Source organism: Leptodactylus fuscus, chromosome 4, assembly GCF_031893055.1.
Source record: "Leptodactylus fuscus isolate aLepFus1 chromosome 4, aLepFus1.hap2, whole genome shotgun sequence".
In the NCBI taxonomy this organism is placed as follows: Eukaryota; Metazoa; Chordata; class Amphibia; order Anura; family Leptodactylidae; genus Leptodactylus; species Leptodactylus fuscus.
Window position 1 is genome coordinate 92,354,735 of NC_134268.1, and position 19,085 is coordinate 92,373,819.

At 37.8% G+C, this 19,085-nt stretch overlaps 1 protein-coding gene across 5 annotated transcripts; it reads right to left on the reverse strand.

Annotated features, from left to right (window-relative positions):
- Positions 1-371: 371 nt before the first annotated feature.
- TFAP2A (transcription factor AP-2 alpha) lies at positions 372-18,215 on the reverse strand. Of its 5 annotated transcripts, none has more exons than XM_075270840.1 (7): positions 18,123-18,215; positions 11,754-12,188; positions 9,524-9,575; positions 7,287-7,518; positions 4,989-5,107; positions 3,489-3,630; positions 372-2,009 (listed from the first exon to the last, which is right to left on the reverse strand). In XM_075270840.1, the coding sequence occupies exons 1-7, from the start codon at positions 18,153-18,155 to the stop codon at positions 1,721-1,723; spliced, it is 1,302 nt and encodes a 433-aa protein (XP_075126941.1). In that variant the 5' UTR covers positions 18,156-18,215; the 3' UTR covers positions 372-1,720. The 5 variants fall into 5 exon arrangements, with proteins under 5 accessions (XP_075126941.1, XP_075126943.1, XP_075126940.1 ...); XM_075270842.1 differs by lacking the exon at positions 18,123-18,215 and adding an exon at positions 15,171-15,304 and having other exon boundaries at positions 7,287-7,458; XM_075270839.1 differs by lacking the exon at positions 18,123-18,215 and adding an exon at positions 15,171-15,304.
- Between the last annotated feature and the right edge of the window lie 870 nt (positions 18,216-19,085).

The following is a 19,085-nucleotide window of genomic DNA, read 5'->3' on the forward strand; positions in this document are numbered from 1 at the left end:
AGTGGTTATTATTGCAAGAATATTAACATATTTTATCCTTTTATCTGTCTATCTATCCATCTATCCATGTATTCCTATATATATATATATATATATATATATATATATATATATATATATATATATTTCAATATATATATATATATATATATATATTACATGACTATATATATATATATATATATATATATATTACAACATATATATATATATATATATATATATATCTCAATCACTATATATATATATATATATATATATATATATATATATTACAATTTTTGTTGCTGTTTTAGATAATAGCAATACTATTATTAATAAATAAAATGCAATTCATGACTATTATTTTTATGGTTGTTTTAGATCATAATAATATTTTTGGACTGGCTCTAATGGTTATTATCAGTGTCAGGTTATACTAGAAATATCAGAATGATTCCCTACACTGAACTCAGAGTTGAAAGTAAGTTTTTATTATACTTGAGGGAAACAATGGGTTCAGCTGCTTATTGCAGGGAGCAATTGTCAAGGGAGAGTTAAACTCAATTACTGTAACCATACTGAATAAAAAATACTGCCAAGGACAAAAATACGCCTGAGTAAAGACAGCCACTGAATAAAAGAATCGACATAAAGCGTATCAAATATTTATTCACCTGGTCAACAATAAAAACTATAATACATTGCTAGTGGTGGGGGATCAGAGTCACTCTGGTCAATGAGATCTTTGTAGCCCCATCACTTGTGCACAATGGAGCCCAATATACAGTATAGCACTTGTGTATTGCTCTTCACACAGAATTATCCCTCATTTACTCTCTTATATAAAACACTAGCGAATTAGCCAATGTCTAAATATTGAGATTTCTTTTTTTTTTTTTCTACTTTCAGGAAATGAAAAGACTTATTATAATACTAATCATATATAAAATCCATTTTATTTTTTTATTTGTTCTGCTGCTTCATTGTCGTCTTAACATGCTACAACAGGGCTAAAAATGAGGAATTCTATAGAAAGAAACCCAAAGTTCTGCTTTCTAAATAAGTACCAAGAATCACATGAACTAAGAGGGAAATTGAAAAAACCCACTAAACAATAGGTAAACGAGATCACCAGATAAATTAAAAAAAAGTTTCTTTGAACAGACTCACCATATGTACAGTCCCCATTAAATTACACATAAATAAATATATACAGAAACACTGATTCCCTTATAGTGACCATGATCTGTGTCCAAACACAAAAGTTCAACGTGTTGGCATTTACCTTTAAGAGGGAAAAGGTACAACCTGAAGACACGACATGGAACTGCAATGTTTTGTGCTCAAGTTTATTCACAATACTGATAATGTCATCCGCAGCCTTTGTTACTGGGCTACAATCTCATCTGAAGAAGCATCAGTAAGGGAAGGTGGTGATCAGTTCGATGACTCTCATATATATAGATATTATATATTTAACAAGAAATTGTTTCTTTAAAAAAAAAGTTTTCTTACAAAATGTCCAAACACTAAAGACAAAACTTTTTTTCTGGCTCCATTGCCTGTTCCATTAATAATCCAAACGAGACAAGAAAACGAATGGACAACGTTTCGGTGGCTGAGCAGAAGCCTTCCTTCTCCGGTACAGGGATGGCAATAGGTCTTCTTCTCTTTGCCCCACTGGGCAGGAGGCCAACACATAAGGATGGTCAAGGGGTGGAAATGATTTGAGGCTGGGTCACTTCCTGTGCTTTTCATCTTTGTCACCCCCTTTGCTGTTGTCTGTATGGCTATTGGGGTTGTTATTATTGAGGTACATTTTGTCCATTGCTTTCAGTGCCTCAGTGAGATAATTCTGCAGGGCAGTGATGGCTGCACATACTGCTGGACTGCCAAATCCATGAGAGATGAGGTTGAAGTGTGTCAGGCAGCTTTGGATACCTGGCTCCAGAATTGGAGATGGTCTAGAGTTACCCAAGGGGGATCTGTCCTGTGACAATAAATCTGTGAATTCTTTACAAATTTGCCTGCAAGGCAAAAGACAGAGCTTACCTTCATATCATATTGTTTTACTATGCAGGTTACAGTGATGATAAATTCACTATATACATGGCAGGACATACAGTGGATTTAGGGTATGCAACGAGTTAATAAGTCTGATGAAGCTGCCACATGATTGCAATCTCCATTGTGGATAACACATTTGATTTAATCCATTCAAGTCTATAAACCCCACAAGTACCATAACTAAACACATCTTCCATTCATTTCCTGGTGTAACCCGAAAAGTCCCTGGGAGAATGAGTAACCTTATGACACATCCAGAGACTTGGGGGATGTTACTAAAGGCTTCCTGGGGCATTAGCAGTACACAAGAAATGCAGAACATGTGGACCCACTAGAACCCTATAGATTTCTGTATTTGTTACTGATAGAGATGTTCTGCATTTAATAATATATATGAAACAGAAGCAAAACTGTAACTACAAGTCCCATCATGTCTTCCTACTGCAGCCACATAAAGGCAGAAGAGCTTCAGTGATAAACCCAACTGGATTGTAATCTACAAATTAAAATAGTTGTACAAGATAGTTATTAATCTGCAAAGTACAATTGCTTCAATATTTATATTACACTATATAGCAGTCTATAGCTGTATATGTCAGGCTGTTCTGTATGTCTGTATATGGCAGGCTGTTCTGTATAGCTGTATATGGCAGGCTGTTCTGTATGTCTGTATGTGGCAGGCTGTTCTGTATAGCTGTGTATATAAGGCTGTTCTGTATGTCTGTATATATCAGGCTGTTCTGTATGTCTGTATATGTCAGACTGTTCTGTATAGCTGTATATGGCAGGCTGTTCTGTATGTCTGTATATGTCAGACTGTTCTGTATAGCTGTATATGGCTGCTGTTCTGTATAACTGTATATGGCTGGCTGTTCTGTATGTCTGTATATGTCAGACTGTTCTGTATAGCTGTATATGTCAGACTGTTCTGTATGTCTGTATATATCAGGCTGTTCTGTATGTCTGTATATGTCAGACTGTTCTGTATAGCTGTATATGGCTGGCTGTTCTGTATAGCTGTATATGGCTGGCTGTTCTGTATGTCTGTATATATCAGGCTGTTATGTATGTCTGTATATGTCAGACTGTTCTGTATAGCTGTATATGGCTGGCTGTTCTGTATAGCTGTATATGGCTGGCTGTTCTGTATGTCTGTATATATCAGGCTGGTCTATGATATCACATTTCCGGTTAATTATATAAGTATTTCAATGAGGTCCTTAATCCTTTTCATGTTGGTAGCAATTTATTTCTAGCAAATTATTAACTCGGGATACTGGAAAATGTTCATTAGACTGTTTTCAGTTTAGGTCAAAGGTGGGTAAACCTGGGGATGCTGGGGGTGAGACATTTTGGGAAATAAGGTTTACCAACCATAAACTTTAGCTGAGAGGCAGGTGGAAGTACAAGTTTATGTGGCTATAAGGATGCTCACTTACTTTGTGGCTAGTAACATATTTTTCCTGGTCACTTGCTCATTGGGGTCTGAGTGTTGCCGGTTGACATATTCGGCTACTGCTTTGGCAGGAAATTCAGTTTCACAGACATAACCAAAATCTCTGGCTAGATGGACAGCTTCACCTACATGGACATAGAAAATAGAAGAAACTAGGTAAATAAGGAATTATTGCTAAGAAAGATAGAAATAATAACCATAAGCATATCTAACACACACTAAGAGAGTATATGTAATATTGTCGCTAAAATCTGTTTTCTATAGGTTAGGGAGAAACTGGCTATAGGGTTCTTCAATGAGTTTAGTGTCTGAAAGTTCCCTATATGTTACCCTCCTGTTATAGTAACCTGCAGATGTGTGACTAGTAATAGCAGTCCATATTGTCGGCTATGGGAAGGTTGGAGTAATCTGTAAACTCTTCATTCATCTTCTGATGAGCAAATGAATGATTTCAATATGACTCCATATATTAAAGAGGTGACCTAAACGTTAAGAACTCTTTACAAGCCACGGGCTACAAATAAGAGCTGACAATCCAGATCCAATCTGCTGTCATTCCTAAAGGATGGGATTTTCACCTTAATTGTGAGAGTCCCTGCTTTGCAATGCTCTTATTTTCTATATCCTGGACGATTAGCTGGGAGAGATTCGGGGTCAGTGGCTGAGTCTGTCTGTTCTGTTGATTTTCAGATCTTTGGTTTTAATTTCCTGAAGCAGTTGGATTTTACTGCAGGGTTTCCTGCTATTAGCTGCACTCCGGAAGAACGCATGCGCCAATTAGTGCTTCAAAGAGCTGCTCTCCACAAAGATGGAGCAGATCCTCCACAGTAACAGTGCTCATCATCATCATCATCATCATCATCATCAACAACAACACAAAGTGCCTCTTTATGACTACACCATGTCAATGTATATATATCCTAATCATCACATAGAAAATATCTTAATCCTCACATATAAAATGTGCATATATATATATATATATATATATATATATATATATATAGTAACCATGTGCACATGTACATATATATATATTCCTTACAACGGTTGTTTCAAATATCTCATAGGTGAAAATAGCTGCACAGTTTTTGACACCAAATGTGCAGCAGAGATTGTATAATGCATGCAAGTATATTAATGGGTATGGAGGAGGGGGTAAGCACAGTTCCTTGGACTATAGAAGGCAAAGCATAAATGAGAAGCAGCAGTGAGTCCCTTAGATCCACGCAGTATAATGTTGCCCTCTGGCACAGGTCATGTAATTCAGGAAGTCCTGGTCAGGCACTTCTCCAATGCAGATGGCAGCCCAGCTTAAATGATTTACTGCATTGTTTTGAGTGGAAACAACTTTGGGTTTAGGTATTTAACTATTATCATATTGAAATGGCTTTCTCTTAATTCTTCTAAGAGCACAAAATGGAGGCAATCAAGAACGATTAGAGCACTTTTACTACTGCTAGAGAAACATCAGGCAACTTACCCTCCACTAAGGATGTGAGCAATGTGACATTAGCAGCTTTACGCCTCCCAGCTGGAAGATTTAATCCTATTTTATCTAATTTTTCTCTCAGTGATCGCCCACCATTTTTGGATTTTGCCCTGTGAAGAATGTAACAATTATTACATATGATAATATTAATATGAGTTACCATATAAAACAAAATAAAATCCATAATATTAAAATATATGTTAATCAGTAATTTGAGTGAATCTTTCCATAGAGACAAGCTGGGTATCTTTTGTGGAAAGGTAATAATAATAATAATAATAACAACAACAACAATTTTAAGAATAAGGATAAGTAATAATAATACAGATTTTATAGGGTCATTATTCCGCAATATTCCAAATCTAAAACACTACATCAGCATCACTATTTCTTTCAACACAGAAAACTTTTAGATAGTTTGCAAAATGCAAAAGCACAATCTAATTGGTGTGCTGGGAAGAGGAATGTGTTGACATGGCTGCAGACCAAGATCATCATTGCTCAAAAAAGTGACCTATTCTGACCCAGGGAAATGAAGCCTCCATACATTCTCATTCATGTAATTTACAGAAATACATGAATGGTCTCATAGTTATGGGGTGTAGACACAGAACATGGTATTAAGCTCAGTGTCTAGGACATCTCTAAAGGGCATCAGAAGAATCAAATTACTTCTGTATTGCAAGGAAAAGAAAACCAGGGCCTTGTACATTGTTAGACTGGAGGATACAAGAAATAAGGACATTGAATGTTGGTATAGCCACAATGTAAAAGGATTAGGTCTAGGGTATATACTTAGGATACACTTCCCCTCTCATAGTTACTACTACAATGTAATAGGGATGGTGTACATACCTAGGATAACCAACACAATGTAATAGGAATAGGGATAGTGTATATACTTAAGATACACTCCCCCTCTGATAGTAACCAACACGATGTAATAGTAATAGTGTATATACCTAGGATACACTCCCCCTCTGATAGTAACCAACACAATGTAATAGGAATAGGGCTAATGTATATACTTAGGATACATCCCACTCATAGTAACCACCACAATGTATTAGGAATATGGCTAGAGAATATACTTAGGATAACCACCACAATGTAATAGGAATAGGGCTAGTGAATATAATTAGGATAACCACCACAATGTAATAGGAATAGGGCTAGTGTATATATTTAGGATACATCCCCTTCTCATAGTAACCACCACAATGTATTAGAAGTAGGGCTAGTGAATATACTTAGGATAACCACCACAATGTAATAGGCATAGGGCTAGTGTATATACTTGGGATACATCCCCCTCTCATAGTAACCAGCACTCAGTGTTTATGACTTGCAGCTAATCAAAAATCTAATTACATCCAAATCAGCTCTGTCCATAAGCATTAAGTGGCATAACTGTGAATCCATAGTGTAATTACCAGTGATGGAAGGATTAGCTACAATCAACCGTTTAGCAGAAAGTTCTAGAATGCAAAGTGGTAACTTCAGTCTCCTTTCATGTCGTTTTCCATTCAACAAACTTGTACTGTTTTTATGACATAAATTCATTTAATATCAATGTCAATTAAAACTGCCAATTGACAAGTGCGAGAAGGCTTATGCAAATAATAATAATGAAAATACTAATATATAACTCATACATATAACATTCATTAAAGTGGAATACTCCACTAATGAATCCCACAGTCACTTCACCAGAAGTAGAAGAACACATATTGTATATGAAGTGTACACCTCTATCAGATTCGTTAGAACATTAATAATACTTCATAAGAAGTTATCTTTAGATTTGAAGACTATTTTCTGCCAGGCTATAACTAGTCAATAAAAGCACACCCCTAAAGGAAAGCAATGAAAATAAATAACCTGTTCCATGAATTGCTTTCTACTTCGTATAAAGCACCATGTTCCCTGCTATATGTTATCCCATATGTTTCACACCATGTCCTTACATGCTCAGCCAAATGCAATGTGACACTAAATGAACCTGAAGCCCATACGATAAACATGTTGGCCACAGCCCCATAGCCTGGGCTGACTGAGGTTATTATGGAGGTATCTGCAGATGAGCCTGAGCATGCAGGCAGCTCACATACACCAACCCTAAAAGGAATTGTCTCCATCCTAAAAGTTATATAGTGTTTCCAGAGAGTCTAAAGTTTTATTGTCACAATCAAGCTAAATAAGTAATACCTGACCCAGACCCCTTATGGCCATTTAACCCTGACAGCCCTGGATAATGCTCCTCCATGTATAACACTATGTGTCACTCACCTCCTGAGCACTCCACCCAGCAGAGAAGCATTGAGGCACTCGGGCGGGGACAACCTTCTCTGGACTTCTGCCACTGTCACCTTGTACTTTGATGTTGAGCTTAGAAGAGACAGCCGTCCAGGAACTGAGCAGAAAACTTCATTGGGATTCACTACTCCACCGAAGAGATTGTCTTTGTTGAGAGAGAGGGACGATACTGCATTGTTATTGGATTTAGACAATGAGACAGGCCCTGAAAAAAGAAGGATGACATTGATGCCAGGAAACTAGAAGGCCTGGGCACACACATAAGGGCATCTGTAATCCATCTTGATATATAAAGGGCACACATACTAATATTACTTATATGCTTATCATGGACACTATTAAAGGTCACTATAAGTACTGGACATACAAGTCATGAGGACAGTCATAGCTCTGGATATTACAGCCTTCTCCATCTTTAAATGTATGTTTCCAGGCAACACTAGATTGCTTTCAACACCAAAAATGGACTATATGGTCATCCTATATACTAAGATTATTAATGGAGGAATGCATGTCCTACATGACTAGACTGCACAGGTAAAATCACTATGGTCACATTATTAATACTTGATACCTAAAGCCACATATCCTACATGTAAGGGAATACACCTAAAGATGTCACAGCAGTGCTCAGGGTTAACTAACATGGCAGTGAGCAGGGTTAATACCGCAGATAGAGAGAAGCAGAGAGACAGCGCCACCGTGAGGCACAAAGTGGCAGTGCTGCTGCACATTGTCTAGTCAGGGAAAGCCTGTCTGATTTAATTACCGATTAAAGTTAGATAGTTCCCTAGTATAATCCACCCCACACAACCTCAACCAACCCACCACATTAGGCATTTTCAGTCCTCGCATATATAATCATACATCTATGGCAACAATGGCACAATACAGGTCAGATGCCCTATATTCGGTATATACAACATCCAGTCTCCAACAAACGAAATATCCTTCCCTATTTATCACTGGCAAAAAATAGATTTCTTTCTTCCAGCCATTAAATGTAAACCTGTATTCCTATACACAGGCCTAGAGGTTTTATTCTATAATTGCAGTATTATAATTATTATAACGTCACTTAAAGCTACATTATTGTGAATGCACGTGTGATACATCACACATATAATAGGTTTCTATATTGTAGGATATTATAATAAACTAGAGAAATAATCCTGATGTGCCTCTACAGATTCTCATCCATCCACTAAACAATTATTCCAGATCACAGACACAATTTACACGGTATTTTATGGCAATAATTTAGAAGGAATTCAGAATTTTGTTGTATTTTATGACAACTAAAAAGTCAAAACAAACTACAATCCTGATGTCATCGGGCAAATACATAGCAAAAGCATCAGTCCTTGCAAACAGATGCAATAAATGCAGGAATTGTGTCCATAATTGTGTATATACCCCAGCACTGGCCAGACATAGGGCACCCTGTTATTATGACGGCTGCTCTAATCATCAGGCTATGAATGGCCTGTGCATTTCATTTGTTGGGGAGAGTCAGACGTATGGGGGCTCTGGATAGATCACTTGTGACATTAATAGCTCTGGGGAGGCTAATAGAGACAATAGGAGCTAAACGAACTCTTGAGATTACTAATAGAAGAGCCAATTATCATGTTGACTTGGAAAGAGCATCTCAGCTAGATCAACTTACACTAGAGGAAGAAATAAGAGTGGGACAAATAAACCTCAAGACTTGGCTTTCCGGATAGAAAATGGAATGTGTTTACTTATAAAGTCATTCGATTTATTGGTAGAAATATGGCTTAATTCATCAGAGACCTACTATACCCCCTAGTATTTCCTATAGCCATCCTTTATATTATTTATAGCGATTATTGCTATTATTATAGTGATAGCTAGCTAGATAGATAGATAGGTTTTATGCATCATTTTAAGCCTTATGATTAGATCAAAACCTGATTTGTCACATTACAACTTTTCTAAGTATCAACCATCTCAGCACTGCTGCATCCGTATATAATACATATTCCCGTATACAGCTAGGAACAATAGCCTTAATGCAGCAGCCACACGTTATGTACAGAGTAAACATGAAGCACATATTCTGGATCACACACTTGAAGATTTCAGCCACACAAGCTTGAAATACTTCAGGATGAAGCTTGGCAGTTTTGAGTATGGAAAGAAAAGCCTGTAGAGACTTGTAAGGAATGCACAAGAAAATCGCCTACCTTTCTTAATTACAGTCTGATCTGGGATGTTGATACCTGGGTCTTCTACGTGCTGCAACACAAAATACACAAAGGTTTTAATGCACTGTCATAACAAGAGCAAGGGAAATACTCAGGGTCTGTGTCAAAAAGGAGTTATCTGCAAGCTCAAGAGTTACAAAACAATGTGACATGATCAGGAAAATGATATTCTCCCTGGAAATAATTCAGACTGAAGTCATCCAAACTAGCTGTGTGTGTGTGTGTATATATATATATATATATATATATATATATATATATATATATATATATAATTATACAAATTTATTATATATATATATATATATATATATATATATATATATTACTGGGATTCTAAAACAAAGCTGAGCTGTTCTGCCAAGCGATGCAATATTAGGTGTGATCACATGAAATGGATGTGTATCCATACAATAATACAATAATACAATATAAGTCGCTTGTATCTGTATGATGAGTGGGCAGATCAGGCTCATTAGTAACCCTGCTAGATTTGTATAATAAGACAAGCCACATATACTCATTATGAACATTGGGATTTGTCAGATTAGATTGCTGTTACATTGTTACAAACTCTTCTATAAATGATCCCAGTTGCAGACATAGAACTGGTGATCCAGGTAGTTCGGTCTCTGGTTCTGACCCAGAAGGTTCGGCTGCAGCTATTATTCGTTAGTCATTGTCCAGCAGTAATAATGGTGATGATAACATTTGCCATTGGCTGTGGATTTATGCTCCTGTTAATTGTGCCTGATCTCAATGATTCCGGGTGGATGGGACTGCGTTGCTTTATTACGGCTTTTATTATACTCAATGCTCTCATTTGTAACTTGCCTAAAGTGCTCCTGCATTTAAGTAGAATTAAATAGAGAAATGTTCAGAAATGACTACTACCCATTTAACTATGTGGGGAAATATGATCCCTTTACATCCCCACACATCCCTTCCATATTACTGCCATGAGATGATTCCCTAAATCTGCCCTCATTCACACTACACCATCCTGACTCCGTTTCACTTTTTAGTATATATTTGGCCAGGATTGTGTATTGCATTTATTCACATTTCTGGCAATTTGTAGCAATGAATAACAATAAAATAATAATTCCAACATAAATAGCGGCCTTATATGTTGGTCCGATATTTGCACATAATTCTATACGCACCAACTATGGACAGCTATAGGTGCTAATTTATCTGCTAAAGCATTGCTAGTTCAACGGGACAGTTACGGTAACCTATAGATATAATAATCTTTCTTTTTTATTTTTTTATACCTCTCTATTTCTCTCTGTCTCCTACATTCATCTTTATATATGTATATAATATATTTCTATATTAATGCATTCATTTGTTTCTTGCAGGGGGGAAATAAATATAGACGCCAAATAAAAATCCATATGCATTCTATATGTACGGGTATATACTTATACATAAATATATAGGTATTGGTTATGGAAGCTAGAAGAATTTCTAATAAGACAGTAGTTGTGACATAAATCCGTCAGAAAACACATGACGGCTACACAACAAAGCTTTACAGCATTCCATCTTTCCCAAATATCATCCCACCAGCACCACAACAAGCCTGCAACCTGAGACTGGAATCGTTAATCTGTCAGCACTTATTTCACAGCAGTGTCTAATCCCAGATTTTTGGAAGTATTTTGTATGATGAGGAAACGTCCTGCCGACAGATTATCATTATCAATCTGGTTTTCTGCATCATATATATATGGAAGAGGACGAGTCAAGGGTAAAATATTAGGTATTGCTTTGTACTATGGTTAATGTCAGGTATAATTGCAAAGCATTTTATTGATAACCAGTAATAGTGAAATAGTTTATTGTGCGATTATTTGTAATTTAATAGTGACTGACTTGGTAGCCCTGATGGGGTCTCTATAATGATATAGTGAGAATGATATAGTCAGAATGATATAGTGAGAATGAGCTGACTTTCATTTGTTATGTCTCGCAGACATTGCAGCTGCAGGTATAGGGATGGATTGTATGAAATGGCTTCCATAATTATAATGGACAGATTATTTATTACAGAACATCCATCCTAGGCACAGCTTTCATTCCCCATCCTGCTAGCTATACAGGAGGAGTTTGCATATGGATGACACATCTATTTAGCTTATTATGTACATAAGGGTGAGGACTTGGATAAGAATTAGTTAGAAACAGAAAGGCTAAGTCTTACCGAGACATCTTCTATTGCATGAGGTATGGAGTGGATGGGGATGTCCCCAATTCCTGAGCCCAGTCCATGAGGCCCATGCAAAAGGTCTTCATGCCGCCTGTAATCCCTTCGAGGGTCCAGGCCGGACAGTTGATGTGGCAGCCCCCGATGTGTGTGCAATAGGCCGGCCTCCTGGCTCTGCCTCTGTCCCGGCCACCCTGGGTGCTGAGGTTGCGGTTGAGCATGGAGAGAATTGAGGCTATATGGGTCATTAACGTGGGAATATGGGTCTTGTGACTGGGGATATATGGGCTGGTATGGAGGTGGAAAATATGGGGGTTGAAAGTCAGTATTGGGGGTATGAGATAGAGGGGGAGCGCTGGCATAGGGGGACTGGCCCACTGTCCCCAGCTGGGGTAGCCTGGCTGTCCCATTACTGGTACCGTCATGACGATCCTACAGAGAACAAAAACAGGACAATTAATAACCTACAATACGAAATATGAATAGAATATCCTATTTATTATTATATCTATATATTATCATTTATATATACGACAAATGTCTGTCTATGAGGATCTAAATCAAATGAATGTCCATTTAACAACTATCTCATAATCCGAAGCTTTCAATTATTATAATACTTAATAAATATTATTGGAATTACATAATAATCCTAGTAATAAGGAAAACATTTATTGAAAGAAACAAACATACGCAAAGCATATAATACAATATAATATAATAAACCATAACATATAATAACCCCTATACCATATAATAAAAAACAACAGCAAATATGGCTAATAGATACTGGCATTTTCACAATCGAGCAGCTATGTAAGGAAAGTATGCATTAAATGAAAGCACATGCCCCATCCAGGCATATGTTTAAGTTTAGCTGTGGACCAGAGATTATATATATATCCATGTTTTAGAATATTAAGGAGTCATTTGATCAGGAGAAAGCACAGGATGTAGGAGATAAAATCACATGTCAGTAATAGCGCTAATACAAATCATGGGGTCTGAACACAGGGCTAAATGGAATTGGATGGAGCAAATTTATGGATAGAAAGAAAAAAACTAAATCTAAAATTCTTACGATGAAACATAAAATATTTCTGTAAACTCACCATAGCTGAAAAACTGTGCACTAACATGAGTGCTGCTATTGAGACAAATCAATGGAGAAAAAAAGCAAAATACACAAGAAGTGGAACCAGAAGAGCAGAGAGAAACTCGCCAGCCCTAGTATATCGCTACTAGAAAATCATAACGACGACGAAGATCGGGCGCCGACCATAGACCATAATCCATCAGATCTGCGAGCGATGTGAGGAAGGCAGAAGAGGCAAATAGAAAGTTTCTCTGTGTTAATGTCTCTTGGTTAATCCTTGGTGGACTTGTGTGCAATGCTTGTGCTGCTGCTGGCTGTCCTATAATACGAGCTGCAGCCTCTCCCCTCCTAATAGCAGCACATATTCATGACTATTAATATTACAGCAATACTTAATAAAGGAAGAATGGCTGGAAATCGAGCGTGAACCGAGGAAGCAACTCAAGGCAGAGCCCTGTTCTAAATGACGTCCATTGAATGAAGAATCAGTGTATCTAATCTGAGGTGGAGGGGGAGGAAGAGAGGGAGAGACACCAGTGAGGGAGTGAGGAAGAAAGAGGGGAGGGGGGCTGGCGAATCACAGGATAGGGGGGACATTTTAAAGGTTGCAGGGCATGAAAAGTGAATGAGTGTGACAGGGAAGGAGGGATGGGGGGAAGAAAGGGAATTGGCACCTGGGAATCCTGGGAATATCCTGGATAAGCCATGGGCAGCTCCGATGTCCTCCTCTTGCTGCTGGGAATGTTCTCTGAGCTCTCCAGCCCTTTGCTTTTCATGTCTGGATCGGAGGGGCCCGGGTCTCCTGTCCTCTGAACCTGATCCATAGCCCGATGGGCTCCAAGCACAACAAGCACAGCTTCCTATTCCAACCAATAGTCTCCCCTCAGCCCCTATTCAGATTGTGTTGTATTGGTAAAAGCTCCTTGTATGTGGAGGCATCCAAAGCAATGTCCCAGGCTCAGATTAGGGTCTCAATCCTGGAGGAGGCAGCAGCAGCAATCCTGGGCTTGTGGCAGCATGCAGGTCCCGGAAGGAGCCGGGGAACTTTCTTCTTCTGTTACCGCTTTCCTGTTCTTCTCCAGCGCCGAAAAACCGCAAGCCCCCAAGTGTAGACTGTCCCCGTCCTCAGCGGTCAAGGTGCCCCGGCCCTGGTCATCTGTGGACAGCCCCGGTCCAGCAGGGATCGGCCCGGCTCTAAAGCTGCCTCCCTTCCGCCCGATCCTGGCTTCAACTCCAGCTCCAAACCCGTCCGACTGGCTCTGCAACTCCAGCAAACAACTCCTCCAAAATATGACATAGCCAAGTGTATAGAGCTCAAAGCTGGCTGGGGTTAGAATAACAACAGTCATCCAGCGCCTGCATGTTCCTACACAGCTATGCACACCTAACAAAATACAGCTTTAATCTGCAGCTCACAAGCACACTATTCACACCATGGCGGCTGATCTCCCTGCAACACAAGCGGGCACATGTGCGGCCTCATCTCAGCTACACCCGCCATCAATACTGATGTCCTAACCCCTGCTATATTATAACATCCCTATATACAAAGCACCTGTGTGTGTATATGTATATATATATATATATATATATATATATATATATATATATATATATATATATAGTATATATATATATGTATATATATATAGTATATATATATATGTATATATACAATGAGCGCAAGCCTTTCCGGCCATCCACAAAACTGCCCCAACCACTTGGGGAATCTTCACAAAAGCAGCTCAGAGTCTTACAAGTCATAACAAGACAATGATCCATGTGCCAGCACTGTGCCTTTGTACTCACACGTTTGTATGTCTTTGTATACACCACAACAGCCGACATATGGGAAAATTCCACAATCTCTGCAGATCATAATATAACATCATTTATAATATAATAAACACTGTTGTTATTATCATCATCAGTAGGTTAGATGCAAATTGATACACGATACAAATTCTCGATTACAAAAAAAAGTATAAAATATTGTATGAACATAAAAAAAAAAATCGTCCTAGAAAGTAAAAACATTTAATAGATGAACTCACTAAAAATATAAACGAGTCAAGATAGAAGTTTCTGATGAAGCCGCATGCGGTACAGTTTAATGCAGTCTTGGAAGGAGACGATAATAATCTAATATAATTCTATATACCCTAAATAATATGATCTTTACATGCACTGATGCCTGTAGGACAGTCCATGCTGTAGAGATCATAGGCTGCCCCAAGCTCTGCTCACACTGTGTGCACAGTGCCCTGTGTGACAGACCTGGCCATACAATAACACATCCCAGTAACACTAGTCCTTACCTCACACTCCTCGTATTTGATATTATCCGTTAGTTTCCACAGCATTTTCATGGGCTTTTTGGAAGAGGATTTCTTCTTCTTCCTTGTCCCCACAAAAGTCTAGAGCCCCTGTGTGCTGTACAGAGAGTGAGCAATGCTGGTGCAATGCTTTGGTGCACTGAGATCTCCCTCTAATGGTAGAAAGTTTCCTTTATTTCCCTGGCTTCTAACCACCAAGCCTAAGAGCTGATTAGCATATCAACAATGGGCCGACTGCTAGGTGACACAAGAGCTTACACTCTAGGGCTCAGGTACTTGCCAGGGAATATATATATATATATATATATATATATATATATATATATATATATATAGCTATATACGTCAGTATAGATATATTCAGTCACTAGGAATGTATATCTCACTTTAACCCATTAAATGCAGAACACACAGGTTGATGAGAAGAATAGATTTATATTGGGAAACGTTCTTTAAGCGCAAAGATAAAGAATATTGAAAGTGATAATCTCTTTTTACATGTCCTACTTGATATTCCACTTGGGTGTCTGAAGATCTTGGAAAACGTGTGAAATGAGAAAATTATGCAGCATCTAATGAGCAGCTCCATTTTGACGTTTGCAGAATGGTTAATTTTAATGGGTAATTGTATGAGAGTGAGGGGAAGGCTGGGACCCTCAGCTGACAATGGGAAGGGGCTTCTCATACATGGAACTGATATCTTTATATCTATCATATACCATCTCTCCTATAGTGTCTTTATATCTATCCTATACTACAGCTCCTGTAGTGTGTGTGTATATATATATATATATATATATATATATATATATATATATATATATATACTACTACCATTGCTCCTCTAATAAATAAATATATATATATATATATATATATATATATATATATATTATACCATCTCTCTTATAGTTTATTTATATCTATCCTATACTATAGCTCCTATAATATATATATATATATATATATATATATATATATATATATATAAATATGTATATGCTACTACCTTTGCTCCTATCTATCTATCTATCTATCTATCTATCTATCTATCTATCTATCTGTCTATCTATCCTATACCTTTGCTGCTATAGTGTCTATCTATCTATCTATCTATCTATCTATCTATCTATCTATCTATCTATCTATCTATCTATCTATCCTATACCATTGCTCCTATAGTGTCCATCTATCTATCTATCTATCTATCTATCTATCTATCTATCTATCTATCTATCTATCTATCTATCTATCTATCTATCTATCTATCTATCTGTCTATCTTTCTATATATACTATACTGTAGTTCCTATACTGTGTATACATTATGCATGCTATTGTTGCAGTTGACAGAGTTCACTCCTTAGTACATCAGTGTTTGCTGGTGACAAGACATTTACATAAATGGTCTCTGGAGCCAGGGGTCCTCAGTCCAATGTCATGAAGATGTAGGGGGTTTTCTCCCCCAAATAAAGACTATGCTCCCTCCATTGTACTTGCTCTTCAGCTAGTCAAAATAGTTGTTTTTCCCTCATTGAGCTTGAAATGAAGTTGGGCTCATCGTTTTGTGTCTGTGTCTTGTACATCTCATGAGCCAGCGCCAAGCACTTCAACTCAGACAGGCCCATATTCACATCAAGCGGATTACAATGACCGCCCAGCTAATTGAATGAGAATATTACAGCAAGGATCAAACATAACAGCGTGGATTTTAGAAAGAGTGTGAACAACGCTTTATACCAGCAGCATCACATCAATGGGGTCGCACTTAGGAGTCATTAACATTTGTAGGGTGGAGCAGATATATTCAGGAACTGCTAATAGAGTGAAACTCATTACTATATACTTCCATTTTGACCCTCAGCATTGTCATGTAGATTTGAACGAACGTCTAATAAGCCTTCAGCATTCTATAGTCACCCTGACACCAATGAAGTAAGACTACTGCTCTCTCTCTATATGTATATACTGCTTTTATTTAGCCCAAGTGCAACGTTTCGGTCCATAGAACCAAGGGTCCTTTTCAAGCGATTCAGGTGCATACATGACATAAATAAAAGCCCACCATTATTCACTGAAATTGAGTGCTACCCATTTTTTATTATATCTGTAGAGAGCAACCAGCTCTGCTATTGACCCAGGTATTTGCATTCCTTCTTGTGTGACTGGCGGTTCTCTTTTTTTGCTTTTTAACTATATATCTGAATATGAACACACACACACACACACACACACACACACACACACACACACACACACACACACACACACACACTATGCATTTAAAAAAGAAAATAGAAATGGTAGTTACAAGATGGTTGGTGTTTTGTGCTGCCAGCATTGGTATACTCTATATAATAATATTATTATTAATAATATTATTTGGGTAACATGGGTCTTCTAGCATCATTCTAGTATTGGTAGTTTCTCGAAGCACCCAATAATATACACAGTAACACTTGTAAATTCACAATATCAGACCAGGACCAGTTATTACTTCCCAAGTACCTGTTGTCCCATATGTTTAATATATATATATATATATATATATATATATATATATATATATATATATATATATATATATATATCGTGTTCCAGCTCTGCAGGCAGTTGTGCTATTATTATTATTAGCTTGCATCACTCACTTTTACTAAGAGCCTCTACAAAAAGAAGTGGCTCAGGGCGGTTTTGCCTGCTCTATTCCTCACCTCCCTTGTATTTTAATGACCAAATCCAGAGTAGTTTCTTGACAAATAGTGACATTTCTGACGTTATGTTCTTGTGTGTATCTAAATATATGATACTTCTAAAAGTAGCAAAAATAATATAAAAAAATCTAAACCACTTATGTGGATAGTCAGAGATGATATACTCCTCTGATGTATTAGGAGAGTCACCAGGTGACTGCCTGTTACCAGATGTGACATCTCACCTGCCAGTCCTCCATCTTGGCCAGCATGGACATCCTATAATCCCTCACTGATGATAGACTGAGGGATCCGCCTGCAGATACGAGCAGCTTCAACAAATCCTTCTTTACCTGTACAGGAACATCTCACCTGCTCATAAAGAACTGGTTGCTACCTGTGCACGCATGCGCAGTGCCCAGGAATGCGCTTAGGTAACTTACTATGCTCAGAGCTGTCTGAGATGTTGATGGATTTACAGCAACCCAAGTCTGCACATAAACACCAGCTCCCTCCTCTTTACTAATAGGCATTTATTGCAGAGCTCCTGCATTCATGGAGTGAAGTGCTCTAGTGTACAGAAGACCCCCCAAGATTCAAGATCACCTTGTGGAGTTGTTTCTATCTGACCCCTGCATGCATCAGTCCAGCCCTGGCAATCCACTGAGTGAATCTACCTCTCCTCTGTATGATAGGGCTGTGTAATGAGACAGGACATTTCTGCCGGGTACATTATTATTCATGCCATAAAGCCTTAGTTTATCTAGATAGGAGATCCAGAGACTGTAAATCCAGAGCAGGCGCTGCTTGCTTTGTGGTAAATACTCTGATTGTTGACTATAAAACAGTTATGGGCTTAAGATCCTGTGTTCTGCCTTCCTGTAAAAAGAAAAGCATTGCTATATACTGGTACTCTAGGAGACACTATATGTACATTCATATATTACAATAACCATGGTCCGTCTAGCTAACAGTGCTCACATTAGGCTCCATGTTAGTGGGGGACTATAAATACCAGCACACCCAAAGTTTTTACAGGAAGCCACAAGTGGATGGTAGATGTATTGACATACAACCCTGTCTAGGATTCTGCTCCTTCGATGCTTTATACCGATGCTTATACATTTACTTCCTTTACAGCTTGACAATGGAAGTTTACCAAGTTAAACAAAGTCACAATAACAGCACATTAACCCTCTCATAGCTTA